General features: G+C 38.7%; 1 protein-coding gene across 1 annotated transcript; it reads right to left on the bottom strand.

Annotated features, from left to right (window-relative positions):
* Positions 1-1,074: 1,074 nt before the first annotated feature.
* Positions 1,075-17,209, bottom strand: CLTRN (collectrin, amino acid transport regulator). Its single transcript, XM_060770013.2, has 6 exons — positions 16,940-17,209; positions 16,059-16,117; positions 11,559-11,644; positions 6,896-7,012; positions 5,023-5,217; positions 1,075-1,846 (listed from the first exon to the last, which is right to left on the bottom strand). Exons 1-6 carry the CDS (start codon positions 17,004-17,006, stop codon positions 1,687-1,689), a joined length of 684 nt encoding a protein of 227 aa, XP_060625996.2. The 5' UTR covers positions 17,007-17,209; the 3' UTR covers positions 1,075-1,686.
* Positions 17,210-18,565: the final 1,356 nt, after the last annotated feature.

Raw genomic sequence — 18,565 nt, 5'->3', positions numbered from 1 at the left:
GTGCAGGTATTGCAAGTCCCATCGTCCATGGTGCATCCTCCTTCAAACTGCACCTGGATGTAGAGTTTGTCATGGAGACTCAGTGTGCCAACTTTGGTATTTATTGGTAATTGGATGAGGGTTGCAGTGGTCTGAGGAATTGAGCAATGGTACTGCAAGTCCCATAATCCACGGTCCATCCCCGGCCAAACCACACCAGGATGTAAAGTGGGTCATGAGAGGTCTCTGTGCGAAGTTTGGTCCTGATCAGTCATTGGATAAGGTTAGCAGCGGTCTCAGAATGTGAGTGGTGGTACTGCAAGTCCCATCATCCATGGTTCATAGTCCTCCAAACTGCAGTAGGATGTAGAGTGGGTGATGGGGGCTCTGTGTGCCTATTTCGGTCTGTATTGGGAGTGTTCTGACCCAGCCCCCGGCCTTTCCTTTCCTCTCTTTCTCATCTCGGAATGTTGGATTTGAGGCTGGCCAATCAGAGAGCATATGCAAATTTCCTTCTGTCATGCCCCGTTTCTGCCATGAACCGTCTTCTCCACCAGGGGCGCCTATTGAAGCTGCCCAATCAGAGACCATATGCAAATAGCACCACAGCGGCAGCCAATCAGAACGCTGCCACATATTCCTCCCGCCGCACTTCCTCTGTCCGATACAAACAAACACTCTTCTTTATTATATATACAGATATAGATATAGATATAGATGATCCAACCCCCCCCCTCCCAAACCACATCACAAGATGCTTAGAAGAGATAACCTTGCCTGAGGTGTCTCTGGTTGGAAATGACAAGAGAGGCAGAGCTTGGGAAATTGCTTTTTGAATTATAAGTCCTATTGGCTGAAGAATCGGGATGCTAATGTCTTAAAAAGCAATGTACCCAAACTATAAAGATACAGATGGCATGAATTCACACTGAGAATTTCATATATTCAAGATCATGTTTCTTGCCTCTGTGTAGCCTGTGAATATCAGTATACATAGCCTGTCTCTGCTTCCTCTTGCTAAATGTAATTTTGTATTGGAACACCTCAGTCATCTTCTAGCAGCTGAACCTCTACTAATAGAGCCATTCTACACACTCCAAAGTGGATACATATTTATTGGACCAGCCTGGTTTTCCCCTTTATTTCTTCAAGTGCTATCCAAATCTATAAAACCAGAGCTCATGGCAGGAGATTAAAACATAAATTTATATAAAATGCCATTGACAGCTACAGTAGCCTCATGGGGGTCTAAAAAGCTGCTGTTTCTCAAATACAAAAAATTGCTTTTGCTCATCAGTTTTTCAAATCCCAAGGAGCAGCAGTGAAGTGAAGTGAATTCGGTGGCAGCTGTGAGTTGCAGACCAATGCACTGATTAATATATTGGAACAAAGCAATTTATATGCCAGTATCCCAAGAAAAGAAAATAAAGGATAAAATGCAACTAAAAAACAAAATAATAATACAAGCAGAGTCCATGCTGGAAAATAGCCTTTGGCCTCAAATCTCTGGTGCATCCAAAGAATGCTTGGAGTTATATTTCATCTTGACATGAATAATATGTTGAGGTATAGATATGTGTATGTGCATGGCTTACTGGAGGAAGTATTCCATGGAGAAAGAAAAAGGCAAAGGTCAGAGGTAATCAACATTCATAGATAAAACAAGGGCAGCGTTTCAGAAAGGGTCTGTGAGCAACAGGGAAGTGTTCAAAAGGGTGTCAACCGTTCATCATCCCCTGATGCATAGACTCCATTAATCTGGCCAGCTTTTAAATCTAAAGTATCACAAGGAATTCCATTTTCCACGGTTATAGTGGTTTCACATTTCTCTTCTAAACCTTCTGTTTCTTCAGGTTTCTTGTTACGCCTGAAAAGAGGAGCAAATATTTGTTACTATCATCAAAGTGCATGAACTTGAGAAAAATGGATCAAGAATACCTTCAACTTGTCTGAAGTCAGGTTAGGTCAGTGGTTCTCAACCTGTGGGTCCCCAGGTGTTTTGGCCTACAACTCCTAGAAATCCCAGCCAATTTGCCAGCTGTTAGGATTTCGGGGAGTTGAAGGTTAAAACATCTGGGGACCCACAGCTTGAGAACCACTGAGTTAGAGACAATCTATACATTCAAAACAGTTTTATGAAACAGACTTTTCTGAACTGTACTACAAGTTCCAGGTTGTGGGTTTTCCCAAAATGTAACGGCTCCCTTGCAAACACAAACACAACTGCACTGTCCGAACTCCTCCAGATGGGGCAATTGTATCAAGAAGTTGCTGGAGGTTGTGCCATTTGCTGAAGCTGTTTGTTTGTTTTATAATATATGTGCAAACAATGTTTCTGTTGACCTCATCTGTTCTCTGGCAATGTTTCTTACAAAATTCTTACAGTTGCAGTGCTTTGGTGGTATGGCAATTTTGCTCAATAATGAATGTTTAAATGAAAAAAAATCTTCTGCTTGTCCTCTAGAAATATTGCTGTGTGTTATATTCTGACAATAAAGAACAAGCTAACTGTCTCTGCTGTCTTTATTACTAGAGCTGTATTCAACCTTAAGGGCCTCTGATTCATAGATAAGGCACCCCTCCTATGTCCTATATGATGCAGCATCAGCAATGTTGGGAGATAACCAATTCAAAGGTCACCTTCAGCGCCTTCGTAGATGGTTAATACTTCAGCCAGGGCTCATATACCAGCAATATTAACAACCATAAAGGTATATTGTTCTGCTGCAAATTCTCCCATGTCGAGATTTGCTAAAAATAAATAGACAGGGAAGGACCTTCTCTGATTGCAACACAATTTCAACTCCACAAGCCATATTCATAGAACTGCCTTTAGCTTTTATGACTCCCAAAGTCATTCACCCAGAATATTGTTCTCTTTCTCACTGTTATTATAATTCAGTGCCCGGTTTTCCAACATTTGAGTCCATTCTTTTGCAGTCTGAAAAAGTTACTTTTGGTGACTGATGGTGCGTATTCTTATGAATGCATTCTAATGCATTGAAAGCTGGTGTGCATCAGGGAAATGCTTTAGGGGGAAAAGGCTGAACTGCAATTCCTAGCCCCAACCTAAAGCAAACTTAGGCCCCATCTACACTGCCATATAAAATCCAGATTATCTGCTTTGAACTAGATTATATGACAGTGTAGAAACATATAATCCAGTTCAAAGCAGATAACATGAATTACCAGTATCTGCTTTGATAATCTGGATTATATGACTCTGTAGAAGGGGTCATCGTGAATCATTGTTGAAAGGTAAATCCATTCTTACTTAAAATCCATCACTTCAATGAGTCTGTTCTTGGTTGAGACTGGCAATTTGATTTGGCCCAAAAGGCCCTCTCTACCAATAGTATGATACTCAACTAATGTATCTTATACACTGCCTTTTTTTGGCATAACTGCTACTTATACTGGACTTCTACAGTGTTGAACTCACATATTCTATCAAAAATACGTCAACTCTGGCTGGACCTTCTGTCAAATGGAGGAGCAATGGATTGCTGTGTATGAAAGTGGAACCTAGATGCATTATCTCCCCTCAACCTTTCAGTTCGTGGTGTCCTTTGAATCCAAGGGCAAAATATTCACAGAATGGTGGGTGTTACCATTTACAACACTGAGTCACCATGATCAGGGGAATTAAATGCTATAAACTCCCACTATTCTTTGCTGTCTTTGTGTAGAAATAAAAGGATTACAGGGAGAATCTCATATGATACAAAGGTTGAATGGCTTTTGGTTTTAATGATGGGTCTGTGGACCATGATAAATATTGTAGTTGTTGGTTTGAGGTACGAATCACCAGGTTGCCCATCCATTTCAAACTTTGAGCAGGCATAATCCACATATTCATATATATGTGTGTGTGTGTGTGTGTGTGTATATATATAGGCAATTTACAATTGATGCTTTAGAAAAAAATAACACACATGCATGCACAGGCAGACATGGGACCTGCAACCAAATGTACTATTTTCATCCTTACGGTCATGCTTCTGAGCACTCCAAGCAGATCCTTGCACTTTGATACCTCCCTCTTCATAGTCTTCTCCACTCTCATTTTACACTTTATGGCTCTTAAGCACAGTCAGTCCTCAATGGTCTGTCTTATAGGGCATGGGGATTGTGTTTTGTACTTCTTGGTGCCATGTACTTTTGCAAACCTTGGAGGTCTCCTTGGCTAATGATACTGATACCTCTCTTTTCATTGGCCCATTTTGGCTATAAGCTTGTCTGTACTCACAGCTTGATTTTACTGTTAGAAAGAATGATAGAGATAGGAAAATAATGTGTCAGGACAGGGTCTCTGTGATGGATCATGCAAGAGAAAAGGTGTTGCTGATGCAGACATACAGCCAGCAGATATTGTATGCTGATGCACAAGTGATGTCAACAGCACTCACATGTCATTGAGTTGTCAAGCTACTCTGGTCTTTAGTCTGAGTTTTAAAGGAGAAAAATCAAGGTGCTGAAGCTATTTGAGAGACAGAATTCATCATGGGTTGTTTTTTAAAAATCAGACAAAAGACTCAGGATTGCACAGGGATACAAACCAACATCCACTATTCTGGAGTGTGTGCTAAAAAAGGACTTAAGCCAAATAGTACAGAGTCTTTTTCTCATCAGTTGTACTAGCAAGATCATCTTGTTTAACTGTAATTCTACAACAACATTTGCAGCAAAAGCAGGAGTTGGAAAGAGAAAGATGGGTGGTACTGATGGGAGATGATGAACAGGACCAAGGAGAAGGATGGGCGGGAGATTGATCTTCTGGCATGGACAATGGCAATAACTTCTTCTGCTGTTAACATAAGCTTCAGTGTTGGGAGATGTAGAGGGGTTTTGCAGATGTGTCATGGTACAAAGGTGGGGAAAGGGTACAGACAGTGCTATTGGTGGAAGAGTAAACTACAGATTTTTCTACTTTTGCAAGGATTTTGTGCCCTTAACTTTCCTGAAAGTGGAGAATTTACTGTGTAAGTCATACAGCCTTGTAAATCTGGACTGACACCAAATAGGAAAACACAAGGCACTCACCTCCTGTTTTTATGGATTCCAGAGATGATGAGGATAACAATCCCAACTGCAACCAGGCAAAAAGCAACACCAAAGACAATCAGCCAGGTTGGCACAGGTGGCTCAACTGGTGGAGATAAGGTTGCTGAGATCTGTAAGAACTGTAGTGTGCTATCATCTAGTAAAAAAGCACTGTTGATCCGGTTTCTGTTCAACCTTTAAAACAATTCAAATTATTGAGATGATGTGTTGGCACATGAAGGAAAGAGTAAGTGTTCCAATTGCAGGGTCTCTTGTTTTACCTTTTGTGATGACCAAATGTACTGTAGGTACTGTTTTTAGAACACTTGTGGTTATTAAGTGTGTGTGTGTGCCTAGTGACTTATGGCAGCCCCGTGGATTTTTCATAGGATTTTCTTAGGCAAGTTGGATTGCCTGTTCCTTCAGTGAAATATAGCCTATTGCACTTGGTCTCCCACATAAGTATAACCAGGTTTGACCTGCTTAGCTTCCAAAGTCAAATGACCTCAAGGAATTTATGCCATTCCCTGTGAGTAAGAAGACTTAGACAAAATTGTAGGAGGCTTGTGGATTTCATTCATATTGCCCACCTCCATAGATTCAACCAGTGATTTCTACTCTTTTGTACCTACTCGTCTCTTAATAATTGGAGATTAAAGTGCAGACCTGGACATTTTGAAATAACAAATCCTGTGATGGACAAGGTGCTAGAAAAGCATGCCATGGATGCAAAAAACCTGACTAACTGTAAATCTGCTTATTCAAATGCTTCAAAATGCACCCACTGCCCAGTACATTCCACCATTATTATCCTGTCTAACAAATCAGTAATCTCCCTGCCCTGCACTAATGCTCGAAATTTGGTTTTGAGTTTTTCTATAGAACACAATTTAAGCTCCTCAGAAGCTTAAAAGTTAATCTTCCCAAAGAATGCATTCTTATTCACTGCCATGCTTGCTTTTTCTTTTCCAGTAAGAGGCATTATGCTTTGAAAAGATAATTTTTAAAATATACATATTTAAGTTTTACTACAATTGAAAAAAATATACATACTGCCCTCTTACAAAAAATCTTCATGGATAACCTGCTCATTCATGCTAATAAATGCATTCAGCACCACTGGCTATATAGGATACAAAATGGGTGTTCTTTCCCATTCTGGGGTTTTATTCCAACTCAGTCCTGTGACTTTTTATGTTGTAAAATAGTTCTTAGTAGTGAACCAGCACGGTGTAGTGCAGTGGCTCTCAACCTGTGGGTGTTTTGACTTACAACTCCCTAAAATCCAAACCAGTTTACCAGCTGTTAGGATTTCTGGGAGTTGAAGGCCAAAACATCTGGGGACCCACAGGTTGAGAACCACTAGTGTAGTGGTTTAAGTGTGGGACTACAACTCAGGAGACCAGTGTTCAAATCTCCCACCCCACCCAATCAATGAAACCCATTGGGTGACCTGGGGAAAATCACAATCTCTCAGAGCAAGGCAAGGGCCTGTTCCCTCTGAACAAGAAATAAAAGTCCATGGTAGGTTCACGTTAGGGTTGCCATAAGTGATAAAGAACTTGAAGATACACAACAGCACAAGATTTCTTCCTATTGTAGGCATCAAAGGAATATTCATCTTTGACTGACTAAAACACAAATGGGATATGACACTGACAACGAAACATATGTTCTAGGATTAGATTCTTGGGATATGAAGGCCAGTAATCACATTGCCATGGAAGTGGCCCATGTGGCCCAAGCTTCCAAATAGGGTGCAAATATGCCCAAGGAAAAAAGAGAAATTCTAGCCATTCCCCACCACTATCAACATCAGAGAGTCACATCTCCTCCGTGCAAAGATTTAGATGGCCACACATCGTTGCAGTACCTTATGGCTGCCTCCACAACGTTCTTGGGAACTGTTGTCTTATTTGTAGATGAATCTGTAACCACGAACCAAAAGGACACCCGCTCTGTTACATTGCAAAGCAGCACATTGGAAACTCTGTGGTTAAAGGGAGAGGACTATTAGCAAACAAAAAGTCATGATTATTTAAATTATCAATTTGATAGAACAGGTTTCAAATTAATTTGCAAATCAAACCTTCATCTTTTAGGATTTTTCATGACTTCATTTCTTAATGATTGCTTCACATATGTTGAGTTCAGGCTTGGCACAGAGCTTGGAAAAGTTAGTTTGCTAGATTAGAATTGTTAGAAATGCTGCTTGATTTTTTGAAACTGGACTCTGAGGGAAACAGTGAGCCATCATTGTGTTCAGTGTTTTATGGTTAACATTGATTTATGGCTTGTCTTCCTCAAACTGTTCCCTTTTTGTGTTGTGTTTCCCCTTAACCAGGCAACCAGTTCAATATGGTTCCTAGTAGCTTCTTGCCTAGTTGTTTGATCTCAGACTCCATTTTTGCACCGTGAAAGCACTCCAACTTATTTCTACTATATAAACCACCATATAAGACTACCATATCAGGCTAGGAACATGGGAGTAAACAACCAGTTCTGTCACTGAAGAAATAAGACCTCAAGACTCCTTACCCAGGTGGAAGATCATGTAGTAGGCAGAGCCAATATTTTTAGCCCTCCAGAACCTTGTTTTCATTTCTAAGCAAGACCTGGTTAAAATATAACTGCCCCACAGTTTTCTGGAGTGGCTTAGTTTGCTCTGTTTCACAGTGACATCTTCTGGCTGAATAACAATACCATGAAAGTTTATTTGTTATTGTTTCTTATACTGTTCTTATATTGTGGATCTTTTGCTGATAAACCATCATGCAGTTATACTACCTTGTTATGGTATGGAACTGACCCCGAGTTATGCAAGCCTAGGAACATAAGGTCTGGTAGGTTTTGTAGGGTGGTAAGACATTGAGGGTGGACAAAAGGTTCCCTAATCCAGTCAAATTACCACGAGTGCCGTCCTCGGGCTGAGGAGTATTTTTGGTCAACCTGGAGGCAACTGAATTTTGATACATCATCACTAAAGCTTGTCTTACACATGTTGGCTTCATCAAGTATTTGCTTTCACTCTATGGTATTGTCTATGATGTGGGTAGTCTGCTGAGCATTTGTCTATGGATACGGTATTTGCAATGGGCGAATAAACCTCAGGAACCTTCCAGTACAGGCAGTCCTCTGTACAAAGAAGATGGATTCTTTAGGTTTGCTTTTAAGTTGAATTGCATATGAGTCAGAACCGGTACTTTTTAACAGTGTAGCCCCAGCCAAATAATAATAATAATAATAATAATAATAATAATAATAATAATAATAATAATAATAATTCAGTTTTGGATAGCATAGGGAAAGGTTAACACCCATGGAATATTTGTTTTGCTGTCTATGCCCCTGTTCAGAAGACTTCTTCTCACTTTCTGTCTCTGTGACAATGGGATTCTGATTTTCTTGTCTTGTGAAAACAAAGATTGGTGATACAGCTTCAGTGGAAACACCTTTTCCCCATGGTAACTCTTACTGGAGTGAATTATCCTTCCTAGATGTAGCTTTTCTCTCACTTCCTACTGTCTCAACCCCATTTGTAACTAGGATTCATATGTAAATCAGGTTAATTTGTATCAATTTGGCATAATTCTATTTGAAAACATCCCAGGTGTTGTCTACGTAAAAACCTTATATTTGTTTCCATTTGGGGTGCTTCTAGATAAAGCTAGCCTACCATGTTAACAAAAGGTTATAGAAAGTCCACTTCAGATGGCATTGCCTATGCATGTAATCCAGCCATGTTTTCTCACCACTTCCATCTTTTTCTCAACCCAGAAGTCTGTTATGAAAAAAGGAAGAACAGCTTCCTCTGTCTGTTGTTTTGAACATAAGAAATAAGGAATACATATGTCTTTGCTAAGTTTTATTTATTAAAATCTCCATCATTACACAGATGTAAAACAGAACAAATGTGATCAAGCAACATCAGTGTGTGGTTAAGATAGCAAAAGCTATTAAAGAGGAAGAAATTACAAATACTGTGCAGAATTTTGTTTTTGCATGAGACCCCATCTACACAATTTCTGAATCCAGATTATCTGCTTTGAACTGGATTATATGGCAGTATAGACTCATATAAGGACCCCCTGGTGGCACAGCGAGTTAAACCACTGAGCTGCTGAACTTGCTGATTGGAAGGTCGGTGGTTCGAATCCAGGGAGGGAGCTGCTGCTGTTAGCCCCAGCTTCTGCCAACCTAGCTGCTTGAAAGCATGCAAATGTGAGTAGATAAACAAGAACTGCTTCAGCTGGAAGATAATGGCATGCAGTCATGCTGGCCACATGACCTAGGAGGTGTCTATGGACAACGCTGGCTCTTCGGCTTAGAAAGGGAGATGAGCACCACCCCCCAGAATCGGATATGACTAAACAATGTCAAGGGGAAACCTTTACCTTTACCTTATAGACTCATATAATCCAGTTCAAAACAGATAATCTGAATTCAGAAACTGGATTATAGGGCAGTGTAGATCCAGCCTGAAAAGAGCAATATTTCATCCTCTCCCTCTCTGCTGAACTGTAATAGAACTATATCTACCCACCTGTTGCAAAAAGGACAAAAATGGCAATATCAATTTATTTATTTATTTACTATATCTGTATACCGCTCTTCTCAGCCCTCAGGCGACCACAGTGTGTCACGAAGGGCAATAAAGTATTTTGATGAAGCAAAATAACATGCAAAATAGGCTTTGGCAATAATGGGTTGTTGTAGGTTTGTTGGGCTATATGGCCATGTTTAGCCTGCATCTATGGCAGGCACCCTCAGAGGTTGAAAGGTTTGGCAATAATGCTTCTAAATTCAATGATCTTTTGCGAAGGATTTAAAATGCTGTCCATCCCTGATATTGTAACATGCCATTTTCACTAGCTATTCAACTATGGTGGGTGTTTACTTAACTTTAATACCATTTATGCTAAGATGAAATAGGCAGTTAAACACTCAGGTAAATAAATAAATAAATAACTGACAAACATCTGTTTTGACATCCTGCTGATAAGAAATTGGTTTGCTGACTTACAAATCTACACTGTAAAATGAATGCAATTTGATACCACTTTAACTGCTGTGGCTCAATGCCATAAATCATAGGAATTGCAGTTTTACAAGGTCTTTAGCCATCTCTTCCAAATAGTGTTGGTGCTTCACCAAACTACATCTCCTCTGATTCCATAGCATTGAGCCATGGCAGTTAAAATAGTATCAAAGTGCATTCATTCAATGGTCTAGATATATCCTTCGTGTTAATGGAAAAGAGGCCACTGGTAAGATCTTAAAAGTTAACTGTGATTTTGATTACTGTAAGCCAATAATCCCCAAATTTTGACCCTTCGTGTGTTTTGGGCTCTGTCTCCAGAAGCCATAGCTACCTTGGCCAACAGTCATGAATTCTGTGAAATGAAGACGTTTGGAGAACCAAAAGTTAGGGAAATTGCTGCTGTAGTAAACCAAAGGAAGCTATAGGATGTCGAACTGCAAATACATTGTTTCTGTCAGTAAAACTGAGCTAAGTACTGACCAATGCCATATTTAACCTATTAGTCTGTTTTACAGCAGATAAAGCCTGGTGAAGGATTAGAGAGGCATCATTCACTGTAAATGATATCTTGCTTCTTCCATTAGCAAAGATGCTTTGCTTCGGTAAAGGAGTGTGATGGCAATCAATGACAATAAATCTCTCTCATATATTTGTCTTTCAGCTATCTTGTGTTACTTTTACCTAGTTTCATCTTGGTTTCGAAATAATTTTGTAATCTGAAAGATGGCATGTGAAGAAACATGTAAAACTCTGTTTTTTTCAGCTGTTGATCAACAGGCTACTAGTACACATTTCAACAGTTGTGTGCAATACTGCATACTGCCAGAGTGGCAGCTAATTCTTATAACAGTATTATAACTGTATTACATTTTCAAATGTTAGATGTAATTATGTATTCTGCAAATAGATGCAATGCCCATGGGGAAATAAAAGTTCTGTTTTAATTTAGAATCTGTTTAATATGAAATGAGATTTATAACATCCCCATCAGCTGGGACGATATAGTGATGAATGTAAAATCATGAGCACAGCTGTCTGCACAGTGAAAGCAGTCTGGTTTCTTGTAACAGGTCGCTAAGGATCTGTCAGGTAGTAACTGACAAAAAAAAAATCTCTGCTTGAAACTTTAGATAACTGTAGAGTAAAAACCGTTGCACCGTGAGAGAGAGAGCACGTGCTTTGCCTGTAAAAAGTCACAGGTTTATCCAAGTAGGAATAAGAAATATCTCTGTTTGAAACTCAGAAAATCTCTGCAAATCACCAAAGGTATTACCAAGCTTTATGGAAGAGTGGTTTAATATGGTTTGAGACAGCTATCTAAACCCAGTATTGGATTGCTCTCATTTCAAATGTTACTATCTTTATGAGATACCAAAGATTTATTGGCAGGATCTGAAGTTCTCACTTTTGTGAATTATTTTCAACGTTTGGTATAGAAAATCATCCATGTCACGTAATAACAGAGAATATATACAGCAAAATTGGATATACTCACTGGGTTGCTTCTTGACTGAAAGATCTTCTCATAGCAAAAGCCACCACTGCTTTAAACAAATATTCTTCAGTAGCATCCCAGCTATACTGTAAAGAAACAAAACAGTGATTATAGGAAGAAAAGTGGAAGGAGAACTCACCACGGCCATTATTCAGGCTTTAGAAGACAATGCTCTGCTTTTGATGTTCAAAGAAATGTGTTTGTGACAACTACAAATTCTAATGTGTTTTGTATGGGGCTACCAACAAATGGGTTTTTTTGTTTATTACATGCATATCCAACTTTATTTCTTCTTCTTCGTTTTTATTTTCCGACCATCTCTAAGAAAGAGAGGAAAAAAGGGAGATAGCTTGATGGAGGCTGGGACCTGGATCTCCCAAGTCCCAACCCAACTTTCTATACCATACTGGCTCTTAGTTCAGAGGGTTTGGGGATCAGCTGCTTCGGGATATAGCAGTAATCTTCAAAAGCTACCCAACCACAGCTTAAATAATCAAGAATGTGGCCATTGGGCCACCTATTACCACATGAACCTAATTGTTATCCAACATGTCGCTTGAACCACTTGCTACAACTTCAAAAGTGAAACAGAAATTTAAAACATTCCATTTTTGAACTACAGATTGAAAAAAATTCTGGGAAGCGGAGTCCAAAGTATCCAAGTTCTACGGTAGAGTAGCTGTAGGGAAGATGGCCTGCATTGTAGACCAATATATGGAAATTCCCTCCACATATCTATTCATTTTCTGTTTAGGTTTAGAAGGTGGGAAAGCAGTGCGGAGAGAGGGAGGTTTCATTATAAATTTTTATTGAAAATAACACTTTGCAAGCTACTATGGGTACTAAAGAGAGACAGAAGGGCATTACATCCAGTAGAGAAACAAGCAAGAAAAGGCTGTTTGCCCCTTCCATCCTTCCTGCTCTCATGCTTTTCTCTGTTCATCCTATGCCTCTCTTGCCTCAGGCCTGTCACTACCATTTGCCATGATCTCATTGAAAACATGATATTTCAGGTGGTTATTATAGTTGTTTTCTTGTATTTCAGTCATAACTGAGGTTGCTCATGGTGTCATATGTAAAAACAACTGAATATGCAACCAAAATACACAATTTAGTACCTGAAAGTTTAGAAACATGTGAGGAAATTTCCATAGAATTGTTTGCATTCATCCTGGTGCTTTTGTTATAATTTGAATGAAACAAAAATTTACTTGCACCACCCACCATGTTTACATGTTGTTCACCGAAGTCCATGCAAAATGGACCAAGCACAACAAACTAAAAGAAACTAAAAACATGGATATGGGACCAAGCTTTTGGACAGTAATTTTACAGTGCAGTAAGTGAATATGGAATAGTGCAATGATGACTGGAACGGCCTTAGACTTTGATTTTGGCTTATGTGGTTTTTAATAATATGTTTTATATTGAGTTTTGATATTTTAAACATTTTAGTTTTTATATATATGTTTACTTCATTTGTATATATGTTTGTGCGGCATCAAATTGTTGCCTACAGTAAGCCCCTCTGAGCCCCCCTTGGGGTGAGAAAGGCAGGGTATATAGTAAATAAATAAATACTACATAAACTTTTTCCATTTCTCCTAAACATTCATTAAAGTGTTCAAAAATATATTTCACGTTTGTTCAGAACTAGTTCATAAATGAGTATACTGAAGAAAAACAAAAAGAGGATCTGAAGTGTTTGCTTGGGAAGTACCTAAAATAATTGATAGCTCAACTTCAAAATCTTACTTTGGTCCTATTACATGACATATAACATAATGCACAAAAGAGAAATAAGCACAATTATGAATGTGGAAGATGTGCAACCAGAAATCTGTGGTATGTTCTGATTCAGGATGTTTTAACAGGAGTGCCAAGGCTAAATAAAGAGATAAATAAATAAAGAATAAAGAATATCTAGATAATTTGACTGCTAGCTTTTTGGCAGGTTCCCCCTCTCCACTCCAAATATAATGGGCTGAGCTGCAATGAAATGGCCTGGGAAAACAAGAAAATAAGCTAATTTTGGAGAGACATCTGACCAGTTTCTCCTGCACTGTTGCTGGAAGGCCCATAAGACAATTCATCTCCTTTCTGCTCCATAAGTAATTATTAAACAAATGGATTGAGACAAGGTTCTACTATTGAAAGTAATTGCTCTGTGTATGCACATGTTCATTTGTGCACCATTCACCTGTCGAGTTATGGTAACCCCATGAATTTCAGAGTTTTCTTCGGCAAAGAGTACTCAGATGTGATTTCACCAGTTCCTTCCTCTGAAATAGAACACAGAGTTTCTGATATTCATTGGCAGTCTCCCATCCAAGAACCAAGGCTCATCCTGCTTAGCTTCCAAGTTGAGATGAGTTCCTTTAAGGGAGAAGGGACTCCTTCTCTGGAACATGTGTCTGATGCCGCATCTAAAATTCTAGAGTTGGAAACCTTTCTCCATTATATGAGACGCTTTAGCAAAACAGATGCGATTTAGGGTTCACAATTTCTAGTTTAGCATTTATGGAATATATTGGACATATCCATGGATCACACAGACATAAGTAAACAATGAGGCACTAAAGCCAAATGTAACAAGCAGCAATTTAATCGCACCATCTGTCCATCCAAGGTTTTGCATGTAGTTTCAGCAGATTTAATGGGTTATATTCTTTTTCTAATGTAGCCTTTTTTATGGAAAGACCTATTCAGTACTGCTTTAAGGGGTATACTTTGCTAGAACATTAACAGCAGAGAATCCTAAAACATTGTTTCCAAATCATCTGAATGTATATGTGTGAATGAAATTATGGAGGTATACTTTAAAGGTTTTATACACTAACTTAACCAGATATACACTTCTACAAGTTCACTGGAAAAGTGTGGATGTGAGCATATGCTTATACAAATGTCACCCATGAGTATACACCAAATTCCTCTCCTCCATCCATTTTGAGTATCTCATTAGTTAAATAATGCTTCTTGGCTCAGAGACATCAGGGTTTTTTGGGGAGGGGGAGTATCCAATTTGATTTGGTTTCCTGCTTTTTCTGTCCCTCTCTTCTTTGGATGGGGTATTGCTGTCTTGATCCATCTTTCAGAAGAGTCTCCACATTGGCAAAAAGGCTGATTTTTAATTAAACTAGCAGCAGGAAAACAACAACAGCAAGAACAATAAGGTGGTGAACAAATAAACCACTCTGCAATGAAACAAGATGAAGCAAACCTTTTGAGCTTGTAAAATAAACTACCTAAACAGTTCCTGGGAAAGTGTGTATATGGAAAGAGGACTTTCAACACATGCCTTTGTCTACACCAGTCCTTAAAAATGTGCTAATGTAGTAGATTGAGTGTTGGACTAGGACTCCGGGAGGCCAAGTTTTAAATCTCTGCTTGGCTATGGTAAGCCATTGAATGACTTTAAGAAAATCCTATTCTCTCAGCAGAAGGTAATGGCAAACCTCATTCGAAAATGTCTCGCAAGAAAACCCAGTAGTAGGAATAATTTTATTGGCATTACATCATAATAAACATTTAGTTCTGGTTGATCATCATCACCACCACCACCACTATCATCTTTATCTAAAGCTCATCATTTCCCCAGTTTGGAACTTCAAGTTTAAACAAACCTAAAAATGTAACCATACAAATGTTAAAAGTATAATTTAGCTATCCATTAAATTAAAATCAGTTAAAAGCATTACTATGAAAAAGAAAGCAACAAGTACAGAACATTATGTCTTTCCCCTTGAGCAATCTCCTTCAAAGGCCTGCCAAACCGAAACAAAAAAATCTCCATCTGTCTACAGAGGAAAGCAAGGAGGTCTCCAGTGTAACATCCTTAAGAAGATACTTTCAGAACCTGGGAGTGGCCATCAAGAAAGACCTTTTCTGGATTCCTGTGACATTTCCTTTGAAAGCAGTGGGACTGATAAAGAGCTTTTATTTTCTTCAGAGGAGGGGTGTTTGGGATCAGGCCAAAGGGTTAAATAATTCAGCACTTGTGGGTCAGCATTACCCAAAATTATCCAGATTTAAAGCAGCCAGAACTTGACACAAAATATATTGCCTTTCTTGGAGGTTTATAAGATCTCATTTCACACCATTAGTTTAATTATCCAGTAGTCCAGCCCTGTTTAACTGACAGACAAAACAGGGATTCTAGTAGGATGGAGGGAATTGGTAACTTCATATACTGTGCTCATGATTCATACTGAGAACAAACTCCTGAAATTATTTATGAAAGACTGGCAATTTGAAAGGCTGCAGGGAGAAGGCATTGTTGTTCTTGGTTTAGTGAAAGGATGCAATGTATTACAGTTATGTCAACAATGCTATCTAGCTGTCAAAAATGACTAGTTTTATGTTGGAAAATGTAGGCAATTGATAATTTAATAACATTCTTGTCTATGTTTTGATCTTGTGGATGGTGCTATCACTCCATACTAGTTTGCCGTGTGTAAAACTTTTACTCCCCAAAATGGACGTTCATATTTCACTTACTGCATTGTCTCCCAGAGCTGTTTTGATACTGAGCCGCACTTTGAAAGCATTCTCTGCATCTGTTGCAAAGAAAAGCAATACATTGAAATGTACATTTCACAGATGTTCAAAGGGCTAAGGGTTAGTGGCTTTGTATATATCAGGACATTATGTGATGAAAATTCCCAGTTGCAATTAATGTGTATTCTAAGGGAAAGACTAATGGAAATCAATAAAAGAAAGGCTGTAAGTGTGAATGCTCCAGGGAAATGGGTAATGACAGAGTTATGGAAGGTGATAAAAATCAGGGCATTGCACCACAATAAGAATTCTCTTCCTCCAAATTAATCTTTTTTAGCTCTTGACATTTTTAGCATTGCCAAGAGTGAGATACTGAAAATCATTCAAACCCAGAACTCTTTACTGTCTTTGTATTCTGCCTTTTTTCCTATGGATACTTAAATTGTGTTTCTAAATGCGTAACTAAAGTAATAAACCATCACAATGCTAGAACATTGGAGATTGACAAATCTTTATGTACAGGCAACACCCTGATTTTTCCTCCACAGATAGTTGCACCACTGAAAGAGGGTGAAATTACCTGTGCAGCAATCACAGACCAGTTTTCACATGTAACATAGTCATAAACCAGTTGCTGACTTGGGTACACTTTTGTAAATGGCCCAGGAAATGTCCTACTGGTGCTTTCTCTTTTAACCCCCTTAGTCAAAGAATTATCCACACTACTTCAAAATAATTTTGTAGTCTGAATCTGTAGTATGTTGAATCAGATGTAAATCTCACAAAGGTGAGAGAGATTTCCAGGTAAATATGCATAACACTTAAGCCCTAATTTTTAACTTGTTAGCTCTGTGGTTAAAGGATGAAGCATAGATTCTTACCTGGTCTGCAAATTTCAGTACAAGCAACAGTAACCCAAACAGATGCAAGCAGCAATTCCCCTAACATCCTTCCAGACTGGAAAAGTTTAGGCAAAAAAGGAGGAAAGGCACCACTATAATGCAGACTTAAACTTTTAGTGACCCAGGATTAAAGCATCAGCAGAACTAGAGGGCCATTGAGAAGAAAGTTTAATCATTAAGCCTCCTTATTTTAGCAAATAGTTATGAAAAACAACTGTCTTCTGCCAGGTTCATCGTTTCATATTGCTATGTACCTCAGCAAAAGGAGTAAAATGACTTAATTTTCTTTCTCAGAATACCTACGTGTTGAACAGTTTGTCCTTTCTGCCATAGGTTCACATGCACAACAAAAAACCCTGCTGTATTATTTAAAGGTGAAGTCTTTTCTTTTTTTAAAAAAACCCAAAAAACATGTATTATACTGCCACATAGGGACTCTAAATGTGAAGTATAGAAGACTCCTGGTATTTCCAGATTTGACTTTTAGTAGTGCACAAGGGCCCTGCTTCAAATGTTATGGATGAGCTTTTAGATTCTATTTATAACTCTCTTGTGTTTTTCTATGACTTTGTGTCTCCATTTTCTTCTTGCCAGAAAAAAAATAACAGGGAAAGACAGAATAGCTATGCAACACTTTTTTACTAGTGTAAAGAGCTCTGTCTGGAACGACCATACATCTGACACACAAACAGGCTTGAAAAGAAGAAATTGAAATTACTGGAGAATAGTGGCATCATGAGGGGTGAGGGGCGTTCAGGATATACGAACCACACCAGATGACACCAAAATAACTGTCTATTGAAAAGTGTGTAGTGTTTCAGGAAAAGTATATTATTTTGGATTTAAATATCCCTGTAGTTAGATACAAGCCCAGATTACATATGCTACATCAATACACCTACAAGGCTAAAACTCTATCCTAATTTAATTTTTGAGCCTTCTAATGTTCATGTGCTCTGATCAGATTTGTAATTATTGTAGCCTGGTCAGATTCTGAGTGCTCAGAAGATGAGGAAGTGGATGCTGGGATAGATTTGGAGGGTCCGGAGGAGTATAGAAGTGGCCCGGAGAGAGTTGTTTTGGAATCTCCTGGTAGTTCCCATGAGACGAGAAAGCGGTATCAGTTCTCATGAAACTCTGCCAGAAGTGCAAACTGAGAGAAATGTGGTAGATGAATGTTTGTCCACATCAAGTTGCTTGGAACTTGGGAGTACAACAGCAGCTTAGAGATAGGGAGAAGAAAAGCAGGTGTGTGAGGAATGATGTTATGGGAGAGTTTGAGGTCTTTTAAGTGATTTTCTGCTGGTACAATCCTTAGTGAAAGCAACGTTGTATTCAGGTGAACAGCTCTCAGCTCCAGGCGCTATGTTTATGTATTCATGCATTTACATTTCTAAATGTGCTCCTGGACCTAGTTTCATGGGTAACATAGGTTGCCTGCCTTGGGTTCATGCTATCATGTTTATGGATCTATCTGTGGATTGACTCTTGAGACTATATTTGAAAGGATTTTGGAATCTTGGCTATCTTGGAAATAGCTGTTTAAACGTTGGTTCTCCTTTTTGTATTTTCTTATTTTTATATACTTTTCTCTTAATAAACTTT

The sequence above is a fragment of the Anolis sagrei genome, chromosome 3, assembly GCF_037176765.1.
Source record: "Anolis sagrei isolate rAnoSag1 chromosome 3, rAnoSag1.mat, whole genome shotgun sequence".
NCBI lineage: Eukaryota > Metazoa > Chordata > Lepidosauria > Squamata > Dactyloidae > Anolis > Anolis sagrei.
Note: the sequence above shows the minus strand (reverse complement) of the source record. Positions and strands in the feature narration are given on the sequence as shown.

Bases quoted from the DNA above. Each gene is read 5' to 3' on its own strand.
- CLTRN (XM_060770013.2), bottom strand. From the start codon at position 17,006: ATGTTAGGGGAATTGCTGCTTGCATCTGTTTGGGTTACTGTTGCTTGT. The intron at 16,118-16,939 runs GTAAGAATCTAT...TCTTTGCAACAG, and splicing joins TACTGAAATTTGCAGACCAG to ATGCAGAGAATGCTTTCAAA. The intron at 7,013-11,558 runs GTGAGTATATCC...CTTTAACCACAG, and splicing joins TTCAGTCAAGAAGCAACCCA to AGTTTCCAATGTGCTGCTTT.